The sequence below is a fragment of the Chiroxiphia lanceolata genome, chromosome 19, assembly GCF_009829145.1.
Source record: "Chiroxiphia lanceolata isolate bChiLan1 chromosome 19, bChiLan1.pri, whole genome shotgun sequence".
In the NCBI taxonomy this organism is placed as follows: Eukaryota; Metazoa; Chordata; class Aves; order Passeriformes; family Pipridae; genus Chiroxiphia; species Chiroxiphia lanceolata.
This window is the reverse complement of record NC_045655.1, coordinates 6,604,993-6,632,810: the sequence shown is the minus strand read 5'-3', so window position 1 is coordinate 6,632,810 and position 27,818 is coordinate 6,604,993. Positions and strand designations below refer to the sequence as shown.

Genomic DNA, 27,818 nt, shown 5'->3' with positions numbered 1-27,818 from the left:
GGCAGAAGTGCTGCCAACTCTAACATCTGCTTGAATGAAGTTGTATCCAGAATCTGATGGAGTTAGCACATGGCCCGAGCAAGAGCTTTCCCAAAATACCTATCCCAACCACTTGTGGTTAATCTGCTACAGTGAAAGGGCTAAGTACAGCTATAAAAACTGGGCAAAATCCAAAAAAGAAAGATTTCTGCTCTCCTGTATCTCACAGCTGGACATATATTTCGTAGCAGACAAACCCCTTGTGTTTCTGTCTTTGCTGAGGCTCATTTACAGATGCTGATACCACAACATTTCTCAGGCGTTCCCAGGAGTGCATTGCCTGGAGTGCAACTGCTAAACAAAGCTCTCAAGGTAAAATCCTCCACTTGAGAACTCATCCAGCAAGAATGTCCAGCACTGGAGAAAATGATTAGACTTGGATCAATTGTGTGCTGACCTGGGAAAACCTCCTCCATTTATGACTAAAACTTTCTCCTTACTCATATGCTTCCAACTATAATTACTTCCCCATTCTGAACAAAGGTAAAAGGAATGTACTCTACATGCAGGTAGGAATATCAGTTTTCTTGGAAATACTTCAAGCAATGCTTTCCATCTGTGACCTTAAACACCACAATTCACATATGCACTCGTACCTAAGGATTTGAATGCACCACCTGCAAAAACAGTTACGCACGTTCACAAACTGAAATAGAACTTTCAGCACGGTGAAGGGGAACTTGGTTTAGATCAAACCTACTGGAAATTCACAACTTGCACTTCACCACCTGATGTGTCAAATGTGGTAGGTAAATACTTACTTGCAGGAAACGTGAAATTACTTTGTTGTACTATCATTAACAAGCAGATGATAAAAACTAAGATATCTCTGGTTCAAATATGCCTTATCTCTGCACTGGAATAATTTAGCTGTGCTTAATCATTTTTGGGTGTGAGCCCTCAGTAGAAGTATGTTACGTTTACGCTGAGCCACTTCTCTTCCCTTAAAACTGACTCACTAGTCTGAATATGAATTCTTCAAAAGCATGTCCAGTCCTTCTTTTGTTTGCCAGCACAATAGGGACCAAATGCTGAAAGCAATGGCTGATTTTAGGAGAACTGAAGAGCCCCAATCTGCTGACAAGCTTTCAGTTTTGGGGATGATCCATGAGCAGGGACATCACTGCATCACTGCACCGGTCCACAAACATATGAACAAGCTCTTAAGTGTAATGAAGCTACAAAGCCTTGGCAGGTTGCAGGATGGTTTGGCTGAACTGTGACAAGTTTGCCACTCGCTACTTCAGCATTGGCAGTGGTGAAGGTTGGCACAAATCCATCGGATTCATATCTGAACTGAGCCCTTTGCCGCAGTTGGTGCCTCTCCAGACGACAAATGGCTTTTTTTGGAGGCCCACAGGCACCCAGCGTGGGCCAGGGGAATAAAAACAGTCCCAATTACCTAAACAGGTTTATCCAGACCTAGTGGAAACTTCAGCCACAAATCAACAACACAGAGGCAATTACACAGCAATTCAAACACAAGATCAAAACCAAACAAAACTCCAGCCTCACATTCAAACTATTTCAGTGAGCAGGTCTCTGGCACCAGAAAGGATGATAACATTTAAAGAGCACCCATTTCTGGCTCATCATCAAAACGTTTCAGCATCTCTAACATGATAAGCTCCCCTAGTAGCTACTCTGCCTGGGGCAGGAGATGCCCTCTAGAAGTTTGGAGCTCTTTAGTTCCCAAGTAGGAGCTTATCTACTCTCATTTATTCAACAAAATACTGATTTCCTCTTTAAATTACATGTGGTTTAGCAATGTCTTGAGCATGTTTGCAATTGTGCTCCTTTTGCTTGCTGGAAAAAATCCTGGAAAAGGAAAGCAGAGGAAGAATAGCAATAAATGAGCACAGAATAAAACAAAGACTCGGTTTAAGGGGAAAGTCGTTGAGGGGAGGAAAAAAGCCCCACTTTTAATTTAAACCTTTCCTATAAGACCAAAATGTCCAGAAATGGCTTTTTGTCTGACAGCAACCTAGAAACTGCCCCAGATGTCCATTAACTGACTGAACACAAGCTGCCTATTGTATCCAAGACATAGACTGCATGGCTGCCAAGCCATTTGAAGGTTTTCATTAACTCTTATTTAAACAAGGCAAAGGGTTTGTATTTCTGAACATATAAATGCAGCTGGCCAGAAAACAAAAATTCCTTCCTTAAAAAAAAAAAAAAAAAAGGTAAGATTTTGAGATTTGGTTGAGTTATCCCTGAGAATAAAAGAGGAACCCTCCCAAAATTATATGAAACTACAAAAAGCAGTACCCACCTGATGACCAACAAGAGCCTACTGCTTCCAAGGCACGTGGGAAGCAGGGATGTGGGCTGAAGGAGAAACTTACGGCCAAGGTGACAGAACTGACTACTGGCTATTTTGGTGATGTTTTCCCAGGTCCAATTTCATTCTGAACAAGATAAACAAGCTTTCGCAGAACAGATCTGTTTCTGTAAGCATTTGTGTCTCTGCTCTGAGAGCAGATCCTTGAATACAAGAGGGGTTCCTGTTAGAAGGTACAGTGCCTAAAACATTTAAGTAGTGGAATTCCATGCAAATTACTTGCTCTCCCTGAGACCAGACCACAGTGGACTTATGCTGCTATGTGTCCCGGGATAGAGTTTTTATGTATTTATTTTTTTTTTATTTACTTTTATTTATTTCCTCCCTAGCAGCTGATACAGTGCTCGGTTTCTCTCTTTTTTTGTTGTCTCCCTTTGCATTACAATTATATTATTACTATTATTACTATTATAATATTTTTATTTCAATTTTTAAATTTTTCTTGTCTCAACCCATGGGATTTACCTGTTCTCCAGGTCTCCTCCCATCCCAGTGGGGGAGTGAGGGCCGTGAGGGATCAGCTGCTGGCTGGGGTTAAACCACACAGGATGCCACATGCCATGTAGCGGTAACTCTGCTGTGAATTGCTTTTAAATCTGGGAATCTGGAAGCTGTGTTTCTTACCACACTTCTCACCAAGCTGGATCTGTTTTCATGGAGCTGGCAGTTCTACTTTATGGCTCTATAAATCACCACATTGACAGCATATATTCCAACATCCACTCCAACCCTAAACAACTCGAGTCAGAATACAACACAAAGGCTCAACACAATCTATCCTGACCAAGCCAACATTGTTAAATATTGCTAAATACCCTTCAATTCAGCAGTAAAGTTACAGAACTCCACTCTGGAGAACAAACACAAGAAGCAACAGCTGGAGGGACACATCAGCTCTGACTCCTGTCTTTGTGGCTCCTGCTTTAATCTGGCTTTGCCTTCCCCTATGCTGAACTCCATCCTGGGATGCAGAGCAAGTTGAAATGCTTCTTGTGTCATGACTGAGGATGTGTCCTGCTTCTGTACTGATGGTGGATGAAATACTCACCTTGGACTGTCTGGGTTTGAGGGTTTTCTTTGGACTTGCTATTGAAAGAGGTCTAATATGCTGATGTTGGATACACACACGTTCCTTGGCTCTGGGATCTCCTGAGAGCCACTCACCTTCCTCTGGGCATCACAGCTCTGCCTCAAGGTGCCCTTCAATGAAAGCCCTCTGAAAACTCTCTGCAGCAGCTTTGTGACCCAGGGCTGGGGTGACACATCAACAGGCACCTCACCAGGGGAAATGCTTAGTAGTAGCTGTTGAGAAACACAACTTCCTCCAAGAAACTCATCCCAGGGAAACTGTGAGAGCCAGCATGTCCATCTCAGCTAATATCACTGTCATCCCACTTCCCCACAAGCAAGTCTTAAGGGCAGCAACCTGTGACCTATCACTAATCCAAACTCCCACTGTGCTCTGTGGCTCCTCCTGTCTACCAAGAGCTCTGGGTCAACTGTCTGTATGGAGCACCATTTCCTTGGATTCAGGATCCTTGGCTGCTGGAGGCTCTGTTGGTGAGACACAGCACTGCAGAAACTACCAGCCCACTGTACAGAGCTCCCTGGGCACACAATTTACTTAATCCTGTAATACTCAAATACAATGCCAACACCCATGGGAAGAGATTAGAGATGCTTGTTAGAGCTTCACAGCAGAAAAGGAGTCCTTTGGAGTCTAAAACTTACAAATTAGTGGGGCTCTCTGTTGATCAGTTAAGGGTATCACTGACATTGGCCCTTGCAGCAGCTTTCACTCACACCCATCACTCCAGTCAGTCTTTGGATAAATATGGCCCTTGTATTAAGGGCAGCAGGACTTGCATTTAAATGAGCAGTTTTAAATACATGATCTTCATTTAAGGGAAGGTATTCAACAGGGGGAAGCTCTGAGTAACATCAAATCTGCTCTAATACTTAGTACTTTCTATTACACTTTCCCCTCTGGAAAAGAACACTGCTATTGAAATAACCATCCTTAAAACTGATAAAGCTTTCAAAAAAAAAAAAAAAAGAAGTTCAATGCCACATATCTTGGTCTTCCTGTACATCATCCTTTACAGCTTTCAAAGCAAAGGGAACAAACAGAAAGCCTAAAGCTAGGCTCAAAAACAGCAATAGGGAAATTCCTGCGTGTCCCTTTCCCAAAACTCTCAGATGATGTTAACGGAGCCTGCTGAAAAAGACCAGCTGGTGTTCTGGTCTTGAGTTTTAAGTCTCAATCAACTCCTACTCCACTAGAGAAGCTTAAAATAAAACTGTCTCACCCTGGCTTTACCCAGCATACAGCTGATGCTGCAGCAATGCTCCTCAAAGAGCCGGTGATGGAGAGCTTCCAAGCCCTAGAGAAGACCAACAGTATCTCCACAGTCTCAAGCAGTTATCTCCCCTAAATGGATAAATTAATACATGGTTCTCTCTAAATTTTTATAGCTCAAATCCAATCTTTATCTGCTGGAAGGTGAAGGCCATTGCGCTGACGTCATTCACACTCTACCCAAGGCTAATACAAACCCTGTTGGTGTCGGTTATCACTAGTTTGCATGTTATGTAACACTAAAAATCAAATTAGAAAGCTGACCAGGAAGGTACACATGAGGTAGAAAAGATAGGGAAGTGAATAACTGACAGTAGCAATGTTTCCATGTTGTCCACAAACATGGAAAGGGTTTCTCGTGTGGAACAAATTGCTAGTGAGAATTAAACGCAGAGCAGAATCTTCCTGCCCTTCTTTTGCCCCTAGATCTGGTAAATACTCTGCCAGGGAGTTTCACTTGCACAGCCTGTCAAAAAAAAAAAAAAAAAAAAGAGAAAAAAAAGGATGTTTTTCTCTTGGCTCTGCCACACTGCCTCCTCCCAAGAGCAAGGGGTGGCTGTGCAGTGGCTCTGAACTGCAACACTAAAAACTATCAGGGCCCAATCTTAGCTACAGCACAGGCTTCACCTCAGCCTCTCCATATCTCACCTCCCACTTCTGCCTGTTGTTCATGTCCTCTGCCTGGTCTCTGTTGATAAACTCTTCGGGGCCAACCCTAATAATCATTTCGGTGCACAGACACAAACAAGCACTACTCCAGGCCTCCAGAAGGCTGCCAGTTTCAAATGGCCTTTTCAGAACAAGATCACTCATTTATGTCTCCGAAGGAAGAATGTCACCTTACACACAGGAGGAGTTAAGAGACTTCATTAATCCCCAGTGGCTGCTGCACAACTCAATTCTTTCTCATGATTACGTGAACATTTCTCCCCATCTCCTAAGGGCAAGAGGGAACAACATTCTCCACTTCAACACCACAGCAACACTGCTCAGAAAAAAAGGTGGGGTTGGAGGACATGAGCATTTATAGTTCTTCATAAACCACACAGTCCACAAACAGAAACAGCATTTTTCTGTTTACCAAGCACACTGCACCAGTTCTCTACATAAGTGAAGGACACCGTGCAGGGCATTGAACTTTCTTTTCCTGCAGTTAGAGGATCTTTAATGGTTTGTTTTAATGGATCAAATAGGTCTGGTACAAGCCTAGAGCCTATATGAGCCAGCTGATGGTCGTGGAGTAACTAGTCACAGGTTTTTGCTCCAGTTGAAATTTCATTACACAAATGGTACCAACCACCCCATGCACTTGAGAACTGTAGACTAGACAAAAATCAAGGTATGGGCTTAGTGATAGGTGCTATACAAAACAGTAATTTCCCTTTTTATTCTCCTTTGAGTTTTAAGATTAGAAGTTAAGAGCTTCTCCACTGTCATGAACAAAGACAAGACAGGATGAAAAAAGGCAGGTTCATATTCTTGAGAGTCAAGTGACCCCAGGTAATGGGGCTTTCAGAAAAGCTCCTTTAGCTTCAGAGAGGGAGTGAAGTAGAAGTGAACCACACTAAATATATGGACTGAAGACAACATATACCCAAAGTGAAATCCATTTACTCCAACTGTTTTAGTAGAATCAATCCTCTTGCTTGAACAGAGGGACATTCATCTACTTGGAGAGGGGAAGGCATAGTGCAACCAGAGAGGTACAAGAATCAAAAGCAGGACTGGGAGGAAAACGAAACAGGAACATTCCTTCAGAAGAAAGTTCTCAACTTCTTTCAAAATTGACCAAATCTATATACTGTTGTAGAGAAAACTTGCTGTTAATGGCATCATCAAAGGCCATTTCCTATGGCCTTGTGCAAGTACAAATAAAGGAGTGGGGTGCCCTGATTCAGACCATTGTGATAATGGGTGTGGGGGGAATGTCCTTAATTTGAGCCATCCCATTTCCTTTCAGTTAAAGGAATTGGGTTAAATCAAGGTTCATCATGAATGTAGCTCAATTAAGAAGGGATAGGGACAGCTAAAACAGCTGCAAATGAGACAGTCCCACTGTGACTCCAGTTTAAGCTGGTCCATCCAGTTGGGCTGCTGTACAGTAACAATAAAAGGGATTGTCACAAAAACTCCTGCCATCAGTGCTGTGCTGAGAGCAGGTGGGGAAGAATCTAGAATAAAATTCATTCAACTGGGGGGAAGAGGAGAGATTTTTCTTTTAATTGCACAGATGTCAAATGCATTCTCAGAAACTTTCAGAAAGAAAAAAAGAAGTTATTACTTCTGAAACTAAATGATTTTGACTTTTGAAACAACTCCCATGAAACAGTTTTTCTTCTCCATCTCCTTCATTTCTCATTCTGTTCTAATTCAAGGCTTTATGACACCTGCACGTGACATTACTGTAAATGACCTAAATTTTATTACATTGACTTCACCTCTCACACTGCCACAAGATTAGCACAGGGACAACGTGCCAGCTCACACAGGCCCAGCACGGAATCAAGGCTGGTGGTTGCACAAAAGCCTGGACACATTCCTGGGAAGATCTCTGGCTGCTTGCTGCTGTGCTCTCCTCCAGCTCAGCCAAATAATGTGTGACTGGATAATGGCCCATCACAGTCACGGCGGGACCAGGAGACAAATCGAGCATTAGCTTACTGGAAAAATCAAAGATCTCATTTAATAGGTTTTTCAAAAGGATTTTTTTTAAATTAAATTTTAAACACTAATGGTCTCCTCATTTTAATACATTACAAATTTGCACATGTTGAAAGGAAAGGATTATCTCTCCCATAGCACAGCAATTTGCCTACCAGGTAGGTGAGGCCCCATCTCAAAACACTTTATATTCTTAACCATAGTGATTAAATTTTAGCTCCATTTGAAGGAGCTCCTCATGCAACTCAGATTTAGTTTCAGTATTATTTCTTTTCAGGAGGCAAACTTTATAGAATGCCTAAGCCCTAGTCACTCCCTCTACCAGCTGTGTCACATAAGCTAAAATGGTCCAGGGAGGAACAGTTGTGTTGAAAGATGAAGAGCTTTATTAATTGACATCGTCGTGGAAGGACTCCCCTGATACTGGCAGCTCTCACTGGTATGAATTTTTGCTCAGAACTCTCAAATCCAGACTGTCTTCCCAAAGAGAGTCAAATACAGGCTATTTGACTGTACAGCCTATGCCTTTTACACACAAATGAATGATAACAGGTCCTGGCTAATACTCCAGATCCAATGCTAAATATTTATGCTGCTCTTGACGCTGAGAATCTGTGGCCCAAATCCATTAGCAACAGCTTTCGTTCAACTCATTTCAAGAATCTGAAAATCTTGAAGGATTTGAGCTTAAGTACTTAATTGCTTTTAAGTTCAGGACGTTGCCAACACAGCTACCCTTTCAGAGAGCATAGCTTCACAGATGTGATGTCCGAAGGGATCATTAAAGTCACTTATTTTGATGTCCTACCTCATATGAGAAAGAACACAGATACCTGATACAACTACTTGTGAAGAGATTTATAGGAGTGGGACTCAGCTGAAGTTGGACGCAGTTAACAAAGATTATGTGGAGGTCTGTATCATGTTTAAATATCTATAAACACCGAACATTCTGTGTTTATCATGGGGTGGCAGAAGGGGAAGCTAATATATAAACAAGAGCCAGTCTGGACCATACCACCCTACTGCAGGATCTTTTGCAATGATCTCCTACCACCTTTTGCTTCACTCATCCTCTGGAACTGATTCAGTTGAAAATATTATGGAATAATTAAAATTCAATGTTTCCTTATTACTTTAGGGCCAAATCATGTAAGTTGCAGGGGTTTTTGAAATTAACTTGTACACATGTTTCAAGTAGTATATTATTTGTCATTTCACTTGAAAGAAACATTTCTTCTTACTACAGCTATCCTGAGTCATCTTGAACCACAAAAAAATTTAAGCATGATTCAGCAAAAGGGGAAATTATGCAGAGGGGAGACTGGTGGCATTTTGAACCAGCAGAGTAGGAAGATGCATTTCCAGAGAGCAGCGTGACTTTTAGCCTAAATCTACCGGAATGTGACAGAATGACTCAAGGTGAAGAAATACCCACAAACCTAAAGGTGAAAAGGGTGCTTGTATGGGACTTTCTCAAAGCCAAGACTGAGATATTGTTTACTCTTGAGAGTTGCAGCAACTTCCTGCTGGATTACTCAAGAGCCTCTGGATGAAGAAGGAGCCAGCACTCCACGTGGAGTCTCTGCCAGGAGACCAAGACACAGGGTAGGCAAGGAAACTGAGCTCTGTGAGCCAGGCAGAATCAAAAGGAACTGAGAAGTTGTGGTGTCCCCTTTGAAGTGTTATATCACTTGTTCTCCCATTTCCTATTTATGCTGTTAAAAAAAACAAGGCACACCACCCGAAACACAAGCTGCTGCTTAAGCCCAGGCACTTTGCCTGTCTGTAGACTGTTTATATGACCCCTCATCCCAACATTACCCAACAGCACTGCTGAGCACTTGAGGTTTTATCCTCACAGCACCCACTGGGCCATTTCTTACCCAGAGAGGCTGAGCTGCAGTAAGACAAGGTGTCTTTCCACTGGAACAGAATTTGGTTTTCTAAGCCTGTGCTGTTTAGCCATGAGGCCAAAACACTTCTGCAGCAAACACTCCCCAGGAGATCACTTTGCTCTCCTCGCAGAGCAGCTGCTCACGTTTTACTACAGCGAAGGACAAAAGCAACAAATAAGTGATAATTCAAATAAGAGAACTGGTATCTGCTTCTCAAAACAGAGACTGTGGGCCACGTTAATTGGCACACCTGTCTAGCACTCTTACTATCACACTGAAAATATGTGACACAATAAATAGGAGGTAATTGTGGGCAATGCTAAAGAACACACCTTAGGACTGCCTTGTGTGGGTATGTGCTATTGCACTCATCTCCTCCCAAAAGGCATTTAGCATGGGAACACAGCGAGGAGATATTAACAACTGAAGTAGACAGCATGATTCTAAGTGTTCAGATGAAGAGATTGTTCATATTGCATTTTCAAATCACAATATTCCAGTTGTTCCTCTTTTATATATAAATAACCTACATTTGTATTAGCAATTTGCTGGTTTCATGTTCAACAGGTAAAGCAGTAGCTGGAAGCTAAAAGCTTTTATAGATTTCTAATGTGATCTACAGTGTTTCCTTTCATTTCTTATTTCTAAAATGGCTTGAACAGGAAATTATTTTGCCTCTGCACAAACACAAAAAACCCCATCAGTTGACATTTCCAGCAAAATTCCCCACCCTGCATCAGGGTGAAGAGTTGAAATCTTAACACTTCCAATGAGCCAAAAAAAATCCAAGATAAATCAATCATCTGTTAAAGCTGATATATTCCAATGTAAACATCTTCATGAGCTAATTCTGAACTGTTTTGTTTTGATTCTGATCCTCTTTTAGCAGAAAAGTATTGTAGTTGGTTTAAACTCCAAAACAAAGAACTGATTAAATTGAAACAGCATGTTTCGTTTTGCTCTAAACAATTTTAAAACTGACATCAATATGACATTTAGCTTCCAAAAATATCTTGATTTTCTTTGACAGAAAAGGGGGAGTCTAAGTGCATCAGCTACAAAAAAGTGAACGCTGATGCTGGTTCACATTTTATCAAGTTCTAGTTTTAAACTGCAAAGCTGAGCACCATTCATTAGTTTGGTGCACAGGCTGGGAACTGCCCCTCACCTTGTTCTCCCTTCTTCAAGTGTAGAGCAGCAGGAGAAACTCCAGCTTTTGTGGGCACAGTTCAAAACATATGAAAAGCATATTTGCACAGCAAATCATTTGATGGTGACTATCATCTACTTGGTCATCACTTAAAATATCTCATAAAATCAGCACACTGCACACGGTCCCGCTTAAGAGAAAATAACCACCAGCTGCTGAAAACAGGATGGTCATAGAGTTCAGTCTGTTGGTCATTGGGTCAGTGCTCCATTTCACATAGTTATTGAGTACCACTTTTAAATCAACTAAGCAGATGGGAAGTTGTTCTGACTCCAAACAACTCTGAAAGAAGAAACAGAACAGGGCTACAGAGAGCGCAGATACCCCAGGCAGCAGTGCACAGGGCACTGTGATGGAGTGTAACAGTACAGTATAAAGCACAGAATGATGCACTAAATTCAAAAAAATTAGCAAAACTTCCTAGGCATTTTACATTAATGCATCAATAAGCTGTTACAAAAAGCTTTGGGCACGAAGAGTTGTTGCACTACAACCCTTCCTTGAGAAACTAAGACATGCTTCTGGAGGCAGTCTGCTAGTGAGCAGTTTTGATCTGTTGGTGCTTGTTCCTGCTCTAGAAGTGTTTATAGTAGAAATAATATGAAAATACTTGTTTGAGCAAGCTTATCTGCCAACTGTTGTGGTAGAGAGAGTGCAGCACACTTGGAAATGAAATGTGAACAAGGAAATGTAACCAAGAGGCTTAGGAGCCAAAGTCCTCTTTTAAAGAGTAATGCTGGGAAAGTTATTGAAAGATAATTAGTTATCTGAGGATGGAGCTCAACATAAAGTGCTCGGAGCCAATTGCTTGTGCTGTCCTGTAAAAGCTTTCCAGCAGTGATGCAACTGCAGACATTCCTTTTCATTCCTGCTCCTCATTTGGAAAAAAAAAAAACAAACAACAACGAACCTCCCTTGAGCTAAATCAGTATAAAAGAAAGGGATAAATAAAAACTGATTTATCAGGCAGCAATTCCAGAGTCACCATAGATGCTCAAATCCCTATGGATTCATGCTGTGTCTGCCTACACAGCACAGAGAGGGAAGCAGCACGCTGTGCCTTGGGGAAACCCAGCGCTTGTAACAGCACTTACACACTTTCACCATCAGAGCAGACCATGGCAGAAATTTCCAAACTTTTGTGCTCACAAACCCATCGCCTGCTGCAATCAGCCTTTCCCAAGTGCTGACGGCTCCAAATACTGACAGAAGCCACTGCAATGCTCCGAAGTTGGTGACTACCCTCGGCTGCTACGAGCCCATCCTTCTTTAGCAGTAACAAAGCACTGAACAGGGAGCACTTTGCCACTCATCGGAGTGACTCTGAAGAGCAAAATACACGCTAAAACAGGACTCTCAGAAGAAGGGAACAGCCAGGTTCACCTCTGTGAGGTGGACTACGCTGGGAGAGCTGTACTCCCCCGTGGGATGGTCTGTGTGGTCCCCTGGGGTCTCGGCTCTGCTCTGGAGATGCTGAATCGCGAACAGAACGCACCGGCCCTCCCGCTGCTCCCGCCCGAGCCGGGAGCGGGCGGAGGTACCGCCGGCCCTGGGACGGCCCCGGGAGCCAAGGCGACCGAGGGCAGGGTCCGCTCAGCCCTCGGGAGTGGCAGGACCGAGCTCCCCGTGCCCGCTCCCACCCGGCACGGGGGAACCCCCGGGGGGAGCGGAGCCGAGCGGGACACGGCGCTGCCCCCCCGCCTCGGGGCTGGACCCGCTCCGCGCAAAAACCGCCCCAGCGGGGCAGGCAGGGCAGGGCAGGGCAGGGCAGGGCAGGGCAAGGAGAAGCTTACCCAGAAGCGGGACCCGCAGAAAGCCTCCATGTCGGCGGCAGGGGCGCGGAGCCTGCTCCCCGCGCACGCCGGGCTCCGGGCGGGGGTAGGAGCCGGTGCCGGCCCCGCTGGGCGGGCCGGGGCCGGGGGCGGGGAGCGGCGGGGTCCCATCCCACCCGCCCCGCCGCGCCCTCGGGCCGGGAGGCGCCCGGCGGGCGGGCCGAGGTCTCCCCGGGGCGGGGGCGGACCCGCAGCCTTTCCTCTGCTCCCGGACTCGGGCGCCGCACGCCGTGGGTGACCTCCCTGTGAAAGGAGCGGTCCCCCGGTTCATTGTGAGCTGCTGGGACAGCCGCACCCCTGCTCACGGAGGGGGACTTTGGTGGTCCCCACATGTCAAGAAGATGCTGTAGATGCCCCGTCCCTGGCAGTGTTCAAGGCCAGGTTGGATGGGGCTCTGAGGAACTCGGTCTAGTGAGTGACATCTCTGCCCATGGCAGGAGATCGGAACGAGATGATCTGTAAGACCCCTTCCAACCCAAACCAGTCTGTGATTCAAGCGAAGGGTGGACTGAGGGATGGTTACTCAGGGAGGCTGCACAGAGCTGGGCCCCCCTCTGGGTTTGGGCTGACCACATCCATCCATCCAGATCGCTCAGGCTAATGTTAATATCATGGAGATATTTGATGTCTCCCATTCAGAGGGTGTGGAGTGTAGTTGCCCCAGCAGGACTTAAGTGAGCATCACATTGCTTCTCCATCAGTCTGATCAGTCTGCAGCCTCTTCCTTCACGCTGATTGCTTCTGCTGTACACATGTGGTTAAACCCATGGCACAGATCTGTTTCCATAAGCCTTCAGTCAATAAATTTTCACGTTTATATATAACTAATAGGTTTTGTAGTGTAGCACCTTGGACACAATCTGGATTTCACCTCCCTGTGATGCAGAAACACTGTTTGCTTTCCTGTTCGTCAGGATTTCTACAGCATTATTGATCTTCCAGCACCTGCTGTTTGTCCACCCACTTGCTGCAGCATGTTCAATTAACATCATCTCACGCAAAGCACCCTGCTGCCATAAATCAGCTTTAGTATTTTAAGAGTTTGAGTTTCCTTCCTTGCTGAAAGGTGAGGAACCATCAGGTAGAAGGGTGTTATCAAAAATGTTCACCAGAATGGAAGAAGAGAGATCACAGAATCATAAAACCATAGAATGGTTTGGGTTAGAAGGGACTTTAAAAATCATCTAGTTCCAACCTCCTGCCGTGGGCAGGGATGCCACCCACTTGATGAGGTTGCTCAGGGCCCCATCCAACCCAGCTTTGAACACTTCCAGGAATGGGGCATCCACAACTTCTCTGGGTAACCTGCACTAATGCCTCAGCTGTGTCCCAAAAATATGTCAACCCAAAAGAAAAAATACTCTGCTAACCTTTTATGAAGATGCTGGGCCTGTTTCCCACTCAGAGTACTACCAGAGGAATCCATGGTCTTCCCATGAACACTGCTGAGACATTTACTGTAGTCTGGCTAAAGCTACACAGTTCTCACTAGTGTGGGAAGACAAAATCTTGCCCAAGATAAAGTTCTCAGGTATTGCCTACAAGGTCTGAAATCTCAAAATGGTCCAGACTAATCAACACAATCACCTTGCAACCCTCTCAAGGAAATACCAGAGAAGCACTTGCCAACTGGGTGAACAAGATCTTCGGAGGAAATCATGGGTTGGCTTTGCAAGTCTTACAGTGAAACTTTTGTTCTGTGGAATTGCACCGCAATAAAAGTTTTAATAAAACTCAGTAATAGCTGAGAGTTATTCCTTTATGGCTCTTTAAATATGCTCTTCTGCGATGAACTGTGAGAGCAGCTGCTCCAAGAGAAATGCTGAGAATTTAATAGCTCTTGACACATGAACGTGCACCACTGTTCCTTGCACCGAGGAGCAGGATTTGGTGCAGTTTGAGAATGTGCCCAAAAATAAGACCAGCTCTGACACTGTAAGATGTCCCAGGTACAGAGCTACCTCACAAACAGCTACTGTAAGCGATGTGTACAGGAGGGGAGAGGTTTATTTTATCAGTGTTCTGCACAGTTCCATTGACACGTGAATTAATCCCTGATTAAATTATTGACTTTGGTGGTTCTGTGGAACCTTATGGCTTTTACACCATATCCATAGAGGAAGGTCCTGTATTAGGGTATTTCCCTTGGTTTCACAAGACTCTGAGGAGTAGGGAGCCCTAAATAATTCTGCCTCTTGCTTCATATTGCTAATTAATGATGGGCAGCTTCTGCCTTTATTAGCAGCTCATGCCATTAAACAGGGATGGTAGTGATGAGTGGGTGTTAAGTGGGGTACCACCTCTTCCTGCATGTCCCCCCCACCCCTTTGGGCTTGAGGAGAGCCACCAGGCAGCCCTGCATGGACCTCAGAGCAGACACTGCAACTTGCACTGGCTTTGCATTGTAATTACTGACTTACAGGTGCTGTCTGGCAAAACAGACAAGCAGAGAGAGAAAAATCAAGGGCAGGAATTAAGGAAATATTAACGCCTCAGATGGACAAGATGGAGGGGGAAGCTTAAAAGCTCCTGGGAAGGGCCATGGTAAAGGATTCTGCTGAAACTGGTGCAAAGCAGAGCCTGAAGCACTATCTCAGGCAGCTCAGGATGGTCCTGCTTCCTTTTAATGATGGGAAGGGAGATGAAGGTACCTAGAACATATCATTACCCTTGTGATGTTACCCCAAACTCAGGCTGGCTCTGCAGGAAAATGAAATGGCACCTTTGGTGAAAATGTCGGGGAGGTCATGAACTCACCTCTCACCAGACATTTATTCTTTATTCCAGGGAGTGGTGAGATCTGATCTGGATTCATTCAGCAATAATGTATTTAAATCTTTTTCATGCCAGCTGCACAGTAAGAGACTTTTCACCTGCTAACACACAGAGAGGTCAGGCCATTGTAATCAGGAAGCACCTCAGGGGCACACCCAGGCCGTGCAGCAGAGGCTGGCTATCACTGGAGCTATTGACTGGGGCAGGACAGGAGGTAACGTGAGGGAGAAGCTGTTTGGGTAAGCACAGTGCCAGGTAGGAGGCAGGATGCTTTTCATATCTCACCTCAGGCTGATTTGCAAAGCACTAACAGCAGGATGGAGTGTGGCCGACTCCCAGAGAGACCTGTATAAAGAAGCACATTCAGAGTTTGAGGTTTTGGGAATGGCTTGAGCACGTTCAGCTCTGGAAGTCACAGTTTTATGGTTAGTTGACTATAAATATCACCTTCTTTCTCTGCTTGGAACAGCAGAGGCTCAGCTTCCTTTCCAAGACCCACAGAGGTGTCACATTTTACAGATGGTAAGAAAAAGAGGCTGCCAAAGAGGCTGCATTCACAGCAAGGCCCTACACATTTACTTCATAAAAAAGGGGCTGACACCTTGTTTTAACACACATAAGATGGGAACTTGTAACAAACTCTGCTTAGAGTCAACACTGCATGAGTAGCAGCAGACTTGGGGTTTCTCCTTCTCAAACAGTCAGTGCTGTTGCAAATATGTGCATCTCCCTTCTTGCAGGAAAGGATTTAATTTCCTAATTTCCGGAAAGTGCAATGAGCAGTTTAGAAGTCCCATGATAAAACAGATGAGGGAGTGGGCTGGGAATTCACAGCCTCAGTTTTTACTCACAGCTCTGCTTTTGGGCATATACCAGCTACGTGGCTTTGTAGGGAAGGAGTGGAAGGCAAGAGTCCCTGGGAGGAAGAACAGAGGTAGCAGTTCCCTGGGAAGCCAGCACAGGGAGGCTGGGACCACCCTGCATTTGGCCTGGAGCTGCACTGTAAGGTCATTCATACTGTGGGGCGAGGTGGGGTCCACTTAGTGCATCAGGTCTCTGCAAAAGAAGAAAATAGTGTTGATATGACTCCTCCAGGACACTGTGTAATACCAGCTTCCCCTGTTCCATGAGTGCTCCTACTGAGAGCAGTGAGCAGGAGAAGAATCTAAACATGCTGAGAACTGCCTAAGTGACCCCAAAGTGATCCTGGAGCTGCTCCAGCCCTGAGCAGCCAAACTCTTAATGCACTGGGCATCTCTCTCACCTGCTAGAAAATTCCACAAATGCTCTCAGTTGCCTGCAGAAGTTGGCAGAGGCCATGGCAGGTGTAACACACCCCAGCTTGTGGGTGACTTGGCTGCAGAAGGAGCTCAGAGTGATGGACAAACAGCCCCAGCCAAGCAGCACGTGGCACTTAGGCCTTCTGGAACTAAGACTCAAACTATCCCAGTTCACAAACTATCCCTGACACAATTGTCACGGCTTATCCTCTGCCCCTGCCAACCTGTCCACCCCACAAACCCCTCCTGCTTTTAATGGGCTGAAGCTGCTCAGGATTTCACCACAAAATGGGCTGAGTGGTTGAAGGAATCCAAACACCAGGTGCTGCTTTATTTGAACAAACGTGGACTTGTCACCCTTGGCCAGTCTGAGCTGGTGGCATGTGGCAGAGCAGTTCTGTGCTGCCTTTGCAGGTGTCAGCACAGCATGTGCTGTCCACTTCAATGTATTTTTGTTGCAGAATGATGACAATATTAACTTCTTCCTGATTTCCCCCAAAACAGCTGGATTCTGCTTTCGGTTTCCGTAAAATAACTGTTAGCACAGTAAGTAATTAAGTGGTTTAACCATCCTTTCCATTTCCCAGCTGGAGCTGCAGGGGTCTTTGGCTGCATTATTTAGAGTATTAAATAGATATGGAAAGATGATCTATTCAGGAGCTCTGAAAGCTTGCCAATTATATCATCCAGGGACTCGAACAATAACAGAAAATGCCAGAGGATGCTGCAGGATTCTAATAGGGTGTTGTAAACATATCCGAAGTACTGAATTCAACAAGTAAAAATCAACTTAAGGTCCAATCACTCTCAAATGTGAAAATGCCAGCGAGGCTTTCGCTGGTGACCACGCCAAAGCAAACAGGAACAGCAGGTTTTGGGGACCTCGGGTGCAGCCTGAGCTCACACTCACAAATCTCCCAGCTGAACCACTTCATGGCAATGCCATCTAGTGACAGGCACACAGTGAACACCCAACCTCTGCACCTCCCCACAAGCCGTGTGAGATGGCACAAGGCTGGCTCGATCCTCCTCCTCCCACGCTGGGCCGAGCTCACAGACTGTGGATGTGTCAGAGCTGCTGTGATGGCACAGCCCGCGCGGGACGGGCAGGGACGGCACAGAGGGGCTGTGCTGTACCTGTGCTTGAAAGGAGGCATTAGGATGTGCAGGGACAAAGACACCTCTCAGGTGCCTCCCAGACTGTCCCTGGATGGATCGTTGTCTCCCTGGGTTTTGCACAGGCACCAGTCCCAAAGCCAGGGAGCAGCACTGACAGTGGGGGTGGGCTGGCTTTGAGCAGCTCCCACAGCACCGAGCACATGGTGGTTCTGCCACAGTGAGCCTGGATCTGGGAGAAATCCTTCCTCTTTCCTCCCTTAGAAACAATTTCTATAAATTCAGTGGCTGAAAATCCCCATTGAAGTAGAAATTATTTAGCCAAGAAGGCCAAAGGCATCCTGGCTTGTACCAGCAATAGTGTGACCAGCAGGATGAGGTCAGTGCTCCCTGTACTGAGCACTGATGAGGCAGCACCTCAAATCCTGGGTTTAGTTTTGTGACCCTCACTACAAGAAAGAGATCAAGGTGCTGGAGGGTGTCCAGAGAAGGACAGCAGAGCTGGGGAAGGGTCTAGAGACAAGTCTGATGAAGAGGCACAGGAGGAGCTGGGGGGCTCAGCCTGGAGAAAAAGGAGGCTCAGGGGGGACTTTGTCACTCTCTCCAGCTACCTGAAAGGAGGATGGAGTCAGGTGAGGATTGGTCTCTTCTCCCTGGTAATAAGCAATAGAATGAGAGAAAATGGCTTCAAGTTGTGCCAAGGAGGTTTAAATTGGAGATTAGGTAAAACATCTTCACTGAAAGGGTCGTCAGGCATTGGAACAGACTGCCCAGGGAAGTGGTGGACTTACAGAATCAATTAGGTTGGAAAAGACCTCTGAGATCATTGAGTCCAACCTACGACCCACCACCACCTTGTCAATAGACCAGGGCACTGAGTGCCATGTCCAGGCTTTCCTTGAACATCTCCAGGGATGGGGACTCCACCATCTCTCTGGGCAGCCCATTCTAAAGTGTAATCACCCTTTCTGTGAAGAAATTCTTCCTAATGTTCAGCCTAAACCTCCCCTGGTGCAGCTTATGACCATGTCCTCTCGTCCTCTCACTGGTTGCCTGGGAGAAGAGGTGGAGTCACCATCCCTGCAAATATGTGAAAGACATGTAGATGTGGCGCTTGGGTACATGGTTCAGTGGTGGCCGTGGCAGTGCTGGGTTCCCTCGGTGACGTTAGAGGGCTTTTCCAACCTAAACGATTCTGTTATCCTAAACACAGGCACTGCCCTCCCAGCCCCCCGCCAATCCTGCGCTGTTTCTGCAGCATCGGGCAGGGAACACAGCGCACCGCGGGGTCCTGCTGACCCATCTCCCCGGTACCAGGGGGTCACAGCCCCCGGTAACGGGGGGCAGCCCGCCAGACCCCCTCGCCCCACGCCCACTAGGTGGAAGCAGAACGCCGCGCTCGGGGCGCTCCCGGCGCCGCCGCCGAGGCCGCGGGACACGGCTGCCCACGGACCCCCCCACCCCCGGGATGTTGGTCACGGACCCTCCAAAGCTTCCCTGGCCTTAACCCTTTAATCTGCGGGATCCTCACTCCTGTCAGCTGGTCACAGTGGGTCCCTTACACGATGCCGGTGGCCGTGAAGAGAGCCAGGCACGTGTGTTTAAATTTCTTTTTCCTACCTTATTTTTGGGGATTCTGGTGTAGGTCATATCTAAGACACGTTGCTGTGTCACAGTTCGTACCTCTGGAACACCTGAAATACAGAAGGCACAAATAGGCCTCTTCTGTTTCCCACCTTGCAGTGTTTAGCAGAGCTTTTCCAATGGGACACTGTTCTCCTAAAGCAGGACAGTTAGCTATGTTCATCTAACTGTCTCAACTAAGCCAGAAACAAATTAAATTTAAAGTGCTGCTTCCCTAGACACAGGTACCATTACAAAGAAAACAGCCTGGTTCCATGTGGCATCCCAATTACTTACGAAACAGAGTAACTGAGTGCCACGCCTGAGTTTGGGAAGTTGAAAACGCATCCACAAGCAGCCAGCCTGGGTTGGAGCCTTCAAAAAACCACATCAAAACTCAGCAGGAGAGCTTCATACAGGAACATTCACAAAACAGAGCAGGAAAAAAAGCCCTCTCCCAAAATTCTCTGAAATTCACTGTTGGAAATGATTTGCTGTGAGGCCTATGAGGAACTGAACTCACCTGTGAGCAGAGAGGTGTGAAGTGCTGGAGCCTGTGAGCTGCTCTGCTTCCTTGGCTCAGCCTGGCTTATCTTAATACCCTGGGGATCCTCCAGCCTCGGAGGGGTGGGAAGGCATTTCAGTGGTTCCAGCCTGGTGGGGTTGGCCCTGCAGCCTGGACAACACAGACACATCACAGAGCTCACCTGGAGTCCTGCTCCACGTGGATTTGCACGGATCCTTATCTGCTCTCTGTTTAAGGACTAATATCCTTCCTGCTCCTTTCTTCTGAGAGATGACTTTATCAAAACACCCTCTAGACAACATAACTGCACTGGGTAGCAATTTAGGGGTCCCTCACGTTGCAAAGCAATTGGGTCATTCCAGCCATAGAGGAACAGAGCTGCAGAGTGCCCAGTGCCTGGTTCCTCCCTCCAGTGGCTGCTTCCCAGGGGAGAGGAGATTTCATGTTAGGAGCTACATAATTCATTCCCTAAAGACACCTGAAGAGCCTTTTAACGAGGGCATGTAGTGACAGTTCAAGGGAGAATGGCTTTGAACAGAAGGAGGGCAGATGTAGGTTAGGTAGCAGGAAGAAATTTCTCTGTGTGAGGGTGGTGAGGCACAGGTTGCACAGAGAAGTTGTGGATGCCCCCCATCCACCCTGCCCTGGATGGGGCTCTGAGCAACCTGATCGAGTGAAAGGTGTCCCTGCCCACAGCAAGGGGTTGGAACGAGATGGTCTTTAAGGTCCCTCCCAACCCAAACCATTCTGTGATACCATGAAATGCTTACGATGGTACCAAAGCAGCACCTGGGCTCTGAACCCTGCTGCCCTTCAGCCCCCAGGGCAGAGCCATCCCCACCAACTCCTGCTTTGCAAGGAGTTAAATGACTGCAGGAGTCATGAGGGAGAGGCTGCTGGACTTTAGGCTGGAAATCCCAAAGTTGTGAATGCCTGGAAAAGCCCAGCATCTTCCCTCTTCACAGCAACACGTTTTCATGGACAGATCAAATCTGCCCCCTCTCCTGCCTTTCTCCCCACTGGCTGCAGCTCTCCCCGTTGCAGTCCCGACATCCCTAAGCATCTTCCTGAGCTGTTCCCTGCCAGTGCAGTGCAACCCCCAGGAGCACAGCCCATGGTCTCCCAGGTCCCACAGCTCACCCTGGGCGATGCACTGCGGGGCCAGATTCACTCTCAGTGTCAGACTGAATTGCTTCACAAAGACCCAACGTTTCACAATCTTCCTTTCAACCTCCCGGCCGCTGCTGCTACCCGATACCTACCCCAACTGTTCTCAATTAAAACATGACCAAAGACTTGACCACTTGGAATGATACAGATTATCATCAGCAGCAACAAAAAAAAAAAGTGAAAATGCACGGTTGTTTTTCTTTTCAAAAGCTTTTAATAGGACACATTTGTTTTTGTCATTTGTAAAGATTTACACTCATTTTTTGTCTTTTTTCTTTTTTTTCTTCTTCTTTTTTTTTTTTTTTTTTTAAAAAGGAACATTTTAACCCAATTTTCCCCCATGAATACCACCTTTTGTTGCCCTGACCAAAAGACCTTGTTTTGGCCTATATACCTGATACAGTATAACAATATATTAACTATTAAATACAAAGTTCTATCATATATACTAGGTTGTTACGGACATTGCAATGGTACTGTGCCTACTCTAGTTACCTCGTGTAATAGTGTACATGGGTTATTATAGCCAAAGGGGCAGAAAAGGGGAGACTGGGGCATAGCCTAATTTACAATGGTAACACTTTTGTTTTCTTTTTATTTTTGTTGTGTTTTTTCTTTTTTTCCTCCTTGAACACACCTGGTGCTGAGTGCAATCCACAGAAGTCAAAAACAGTGTTTTCTTTGCCCTCCTCCAAAATATCTACAGTACAAACAGCCTGTAACCAAGTTATGAAAAATCAGTTCTATGCACGAGGGGCTGCAAGAATGGAATTTACGTTTTCCCAGACATGTCTGCCATCTCTTTTTTCCCCGTGTGTCAGACTGGCAATAGCAAAATATTCTCCTCCTACCTGTATACAGTAAATCCACAGTAGTAAAGTGCTGGTGTGCTTGAATGAGCTGGATAGCCATGCGACTACTTCACCATCGACAGGGGCTGGGTTTTGGGGGTGGGTGTTTCGTGTGGGTACAGTTCTCAAACAGTAATAGCACTGCAATATCGTAGAACTTGAGCTTAGCTGCTTACTGCTGAACACGACCTGGATGCAGGCTCTAAAACTAGGCTCTACATGTAATACAGTAGGTCTGGCTCCAGGTTATGAAAAGAAACTCGTAGATAAGAGCTGCTTCTGTTGCCAAGATGCTACGCAGACTTTTAACAATTTCTCTATAGATTTCTACAAAAATATAAAAAATTCTATCAACATAACCATTCTACAGAATTCCTGTGGATTTTGTACATTTTGTTTAAAAAAGTCAAATTCTATAAAACCCCCCCAAAGGTATTTAAAATTATTTTAAGATTATTGCACACGCTGCAGTATATTTGTATTTGTCTTTCAAAAGGGCATCTAGAAAAAACTTATCTGGTTTAGAAAACAATCTATTTTACATGGATTTCTTTTCCTGAATGCATCACCATAGAGTATCTTTTATTGGCTAGTCTTTACTGAATATTCACGTATGATGTAAACTTCTTGTTACTTCCACAAACCTTGTCAGTGGGCAAAACCCCGAGTATTGAAAATAGAAGAGCCTTTAGGCTTTCTACATTTGGAGTTGAGCATTTGGATTAACATCACATCACTGTTTTGTGCCACAATTTCACGCTAAAATGTTCAGTGGATTTTTTGTAAGGAAGGATCTGTAGAGTAGTATCATTCCAACTATATGAACACAATCCTAATCAGGAAGGAACCAGGGTTGGCAATTTCAGTGGCCTAGCTGGTTTCCCAAATTATTTAGCACATGTGAAAGGAAAAGCGAAGGCTCATTATGAGCGTAAACCCAAAAAAGGGATTAGGAATATTTCTCAGGCTTAATACACTGTAATTTTATTATTTCCTTAAATATGATCTGGGGGAAGAACTGATGAAAGGTTTGTTTGAAATCATTGCTTTAGACAGGCTTAACTCTGAATTTGGGCTGGCATATCAAAGAGAGCAGCCTCTGTAAGGGCCCGTGTTGAAGAGGGGAAAAATGTCCCAGCCAAGAATTAATCTAACTGCAGCAAATAGTACAGAATGTTAATCCTTCCACTTCAAATACACTGATTGCCTGACTTCCTGCTGAAAAACCCTTACATTTCTCAAAGACATGTAAATCAATAGGGATTGTTTACAGAGTAAATGTCCTCAAGTGAAAATAAAGGGGCTTAGGACCTCACATAGGCTGTTGGGTAGAAACAGCATCTTCTCCTCGTGTGTACACTTGAAGCTCATGCAGATACACGTGGTGGAGACAGTTTAATCTCTGAATGGATAAAAAGCTGTACATCAACATGTTGTAGTGATTTGAAAAGATCAGTAGTTCTCAAAAAAAGTTACAAACTCCCGACTGACAGAATTAGCACAAATCCTCCTCTTGCCTGTGCTGGTTCAGAGACACGATCCAGCAAAGCCTTTATCCATGGGTGCAGTTTCAAACCTGTTACTATTGGCACACTTCAAAGCATGCCTACAGTCTAATTTAGCCTACATCTTAATGTGATTTCATGGAAGTTGAGTGGAGTTAATGTCTGGTTTGCATCACTCATGTGAGGAGGGGGAGGTGTCGAATGGGGCCAACCTCTCGTGGGTTTCAGGCTGTGCTGTCCAGTTTTACAGAGTGGTTTTTGCAGAGGGGTATTAGCACAGGAGTAAACAGGTAATAACAGAGATGACTGACAAGGACATGTTATAAAGTAAGAACATGAATTCTGGTTTTATCTACTCTGTATCATGATGTTGCTGCTTAAGGCTTTTGATAGATTGGAAATAAAATTACAGTCAGGGTCATGTAAATTAACTCTAGCAGGGATAGCAGAATACCTGGCTATTTTACTGAAAATCAGCAGCCCTTTCAGTACCTGCAGACTTTCTTCTAGGTAATCTTTATAAAAACTTGCAGTAGGCCTTGATTCTATAGAACATAAGCACACGATTTTAATTTTCAAGAATTACTTAAATACGGTCAACCTCAAGGCATTTTAGGCAAGAGCTTAACTTTAAACATGTGCTTAAGCCTGCTGCTATGCCATGTCTGCACTGAGTACACCCACTGCAAGTCCTAAACTTGGCCTCACTCCTTTCCACCCGGTGCAGAGAGGAGGAGCTCCACTGCAAACGGAGGTGTAAAACTCAGCAAAATAAACAGTCCATCTTGGAGACACTGGAAAAACATCCTGGAAGTGACCACAGGCTTTTGTTGCCTGTTTCCTAGGCACGTATGAAAATGAACCATTGACATGATTTTGTGAGTTGCCAGTGGATGATCCATAACGTCCTCTCATAATTCAATATCATGTACTGTTAAATGGTTCTGCCTTCACCATCCTCAGACATCTATCAGGATGTTGCACCTTCCTGGGTCTGAGCACTTGCTTTCACTCTGAATGTCAATTTTATGCAAGATTGGAATATTTCGTTAAAAAATTGCCACTGCATTTCTATACTACCCAAACAATCTTTTTTCCCAGAATATCATTGAAGTCCAAGGGGAAAAATAAATTACATTAAATAATCCTTTTTTACTGCTGACTGTGGGATACATTTCCTCTGTAATGCACTAATTGGCTACATTTTGTGCTTTGCAAAACAAAATGAAACCCAAATAAAACAAAACAAAAAAAAAAGAGAAGGGATTAAATATATATATATTTTAGGTTAAAATATTCATAAAAACCAACTTTATCTCAGAAATATTCTGAGATACATAAAATAGAAGAAAATTAAATGTCTTTAGTCACAAAATGTACTACATCCCGCAATACTAGATTCAATTAATTTAATAAAATATAATATACATATAGATTCTGCACATTGTATTGCTTTTACCTAAGCAGAACATATGCTTAAGTAAGCGTGATATAGGTTAACCCCTCTTTTAACCAGCTGGTTCTTTAATCTTTCTTTGGAAATTTTTTACCCAGTGCCATTTTGGAGTACAGAGTTTTTTAATTTTTTTTTTTTTTTTTCTATTACATGAAAGGAGGAAAACATTTGGCACCAACAGAAAAGTAACTCAGGGGTCCATTTCCGTTTGATCAAAGGAAAAGCTAGGAAGTGTCAACAAGTCTTTCTTTGGGGTAGGAGATGTTGACATACTGTCTGGAAGCAGCGAATCCCCTATATCCATCGAATCCTTGGACTCACAGGATGGAGCACGCCGCCTCAAGCAAACGTCTCCACTGGCAGGTGAGATGCTGTGAGGTCCTCTAGGTACCAAACTCTGCCCATCGGGTGGATCTATGGATATACAGGGAGGGCTCAGTTTTTTCTTCTGCCGCGTTCCTTGCAAGCCTTCCATTTCACTGACCACCTGACTTATGAAGCCAGAGGAGCTGGACGTGGAATGGTGCTGAGGGCTGTTTTCCATGGAACAAATTTCTATTGAATGTCTCCTTTGATCATCTAACCAAGAGGGCGGTTTTTTTAGAAGACCTTGGGTGTCTACACTGTGGTATTTCTTCAGGTCCTTCAGTGTCACGCTGCCAGTATTGCCTACGTTCCTCTTAGGAGTGAGAGGCTGACCCTCTGAACAGGCACTCGAGGCTGTACAAGTTTCTGAAGTGAAAGGCTCTGAGGAGCTGTTTATTTCAGATACTTCTTGGTCCATTGAATCTCCAGGGGTCTCCTGATACGAGTCTGCACAAGCACAGGATGCTGGTGCCTGCTTTGAAATATTATACTGATTGTGGGAATGCTGCTGCGTGTGAACGCTCACCCGACTCCATGCAGCCAACTCATTCGCTTCTGAGGGCGTCAGAGCCACTGGTGACTCCTCCTTGGGCACAGCAGGGACATTTGGGTCAGAGAGTTCACTCACCTCAGTGTGGAGATTCTCCTTGCTATCCAGAGAGTCGTTCCTTATAGCCATCTGTGTCGGAGTGCAGAGGGATTGGGGAAGAAAGGAGTTGCCAGATGAGAGAGACAGACCAAACAAAGGTTAGTACAGGCCAAGACACAGCATTTACAGGGCACTCAGCTCTGCTGAGATACCTCAGCACAGACCCACTGACTCCTACAAGGACCTGTGCTGTGGGTTCTACCAACTCCCATCTTCAGAGATCTGTGGGTTTGTCCCTGTGTAAGTGACAGCAGAATCTGGCCCTTCACTCTTTGTAAATGGTTGACCTTGAGCTTTCTCCTCTAAGGATGGAGGGCTGCAAAACCAGAATGCCCCCACCCAAACTCACACATGTTCTTGTTATGAAAGGGATGAAAGTCTACAGCAAAGCCCTTGATAATTTTAGCAGCCCAGGTGCGAGCAGGAGAGGGAAGATGTGCAAGTGAGCCCGTGTGTATTCTCTTCTCTAGCTCAGGTGATGCTGCGGGCACAGAACAGGATCCCCAGAGCCAGCACACCAGAGCAACCACACCCAGTGCCAGCATCAGGGTGACAGCCTGTCCCTGGCTTTGGTCCCTACTGGAGCCACGACTCTGCACCATCTTATGGCAGGAGCTGGAAAAGCTGGAGTCCAAAGCTGGACTAATAATAATCTGCAAATATTTCAACTTATTCTGATGTTTAAGTTCAGGCTTCCTAAGGCACATTTTGCCTTGGCTGTCTGGAGCTGTACGCAGAATCAGCGCCTGCTGGCAGAGAGAACCTTGGGCATGTTTTGAAGGCTTTGTCTTTTCACTGCACTGCGTTCCTTGTCAAAAGGCTTTATAAATCAGACACGTTAACTGGCCCTTAAAGACAGAGTCTCGATTTGAGAAGACTCTCAAATGATCTTAAAGATTAAAAACTTCACACAGAAATTTGGAGGAAATGCATACAGCTGGTCTCAGTTCTTTAGAAAAACTGTAAGTAGATGAAATTCCTCATACTAAGGAATACTTTTGTGACAAATCACCCCAAAATGATCATAGAATTTATATAAAAATTGTCCCGCAAGGATCGTTTGAGCCAAATGATCTCTATTCAGCAAAGCTCTTGTCAGCTGCAGTGTGTTCATGTGTGCACAGAAACACCAGAGTCTATTGCTGCATCTGCACATCCCCTTTGTCAACGGGGAGAGCTGAGAGAATATTTAATACGGCAAACAATTTTGTCCAATGTTGGTGAATCCTTTCTAGTTAGAATTTCACAGCATAATACTGGCAACTAATCAGTCAAGAGTGAAGTTATTCTGGTCTCCTCAGCACCAGTAGCTTTAGTGAGTATTTGGGAGAAGAAATCACGTTCATATCCTGAGAACAGACACAGACCACACAAAAGTTGAATACAGAAGCAAAAAGTAATTATTATCATTACTTTTGCTTGCACACCAACCTGTGTTGCACACCACGACAGTATTAGTCACCACCAGCTCTTTCTTTGCCTATGATACAGGCATCTGTGGTTGTTGTTAGCAGTAACTGTTTGTACAAATGTTTTACTGGTTTGTTTGAAAATAAAAGGACCCTCTGCCATCCCAGTGGGGTGTACACCTGTAGTAGCCACAGCTTGGCGTGGGCTACACCTTGGATACACAGTCCTGGAACTACAAAATCAATATAGGTTTAACTTCAGGTAGAATTCCTCTGGAGAAAAGCTTTTGTGCAATGCACTGCCAAGGAGCACAATCCTCAGCAGGAATGTTCTCCCAAAGCATCCGATCCACTCATCTTCATCTGCGAGTGCATCGCTAATTGTCAAACACTCCGGAGTCTAAACTGGACGTTACTGTGGGGACTGTGCTCGCTCTCCAGCACTCTGGAGGGAAAGGGAGGTTAAACACACAGGTTTTAATGCTCAGGGAAAGTGCACGGACCAGGTATGTGGTGGACAAGATTTATCTATTACAGATTTAGGAGACGAGAGGGCACGAGGGGGGAAGGGAAAGAAAGGAAAGAAAGAGAAGAAAACAAATCAGAATTGCATGCAGTATATGTAACAATAAGGAAAAATGGGTACTGCAAACTAAAATGCTTTGCTAGTTTGGGCTATTTGATGTGCTGGTGAGAAATTAGTGGTGGCAATAAAAAGGAGCCAAGCAGAGAGCAACTGAGCAAGCAGA

The 27,818-nt window shown here is 45.0% G+C and overlaps 2 protein-coding genes across 18 annotated transcripts in view; both read right to left on the bottom strand.

Moving 5' to 3' along the window:
* Nucleotides 1-12,383, bottom strand: part of ABCC3 (ATP binding cassette subfamily C member 3) — a 46,859-nt gene extending 34,476 nt beyond the window's left edge. The window contains exon 1 of the mRNA XM_032706754.1: nucleotides 12,305-12,383. Within this exon, the coding sequence (XP_032562645.1) occupies nucleotides 12,305-12,334 (30 nt within the window). The 5' untranslated portion in view covers nucleotides 12,335-12,383. The remainder of the gene's footprint in view (nucleotides 1-12,304) is intronic.
* A 9,058-nt stretch (nucleotides 12,384-21,441) lies between these two features.
* The window catches only part of CACNA1G (calcium voltage-gated channel subunit alpha1 G), a 145,791-nt gene continuing 139,414 nt past the window's right edge, over nucleotides 21,442-27,818 (bottom strand). For 15 of the 17 annotated variants that reach the window (XM_032706433.1, XM_032706445.1, XM_032706451.1 and 12 more), the window contains one exon: nucleotides 21,442-25,690. In XM_032706433.1, coding sequence (XP_032562324.1) covers nucleotides 24,836-25,690 — 855 coding nt within the window. In that variant the 3' untranslated portion in view covers nucleotides 21,442-24,835. The remainder of the gene's footprint in view (nucleotides 25,691-27,818) is intronic. The other 2 variants (XM_032706448.1, XM_032706449.1) reach the window with 2 other exon arrangements.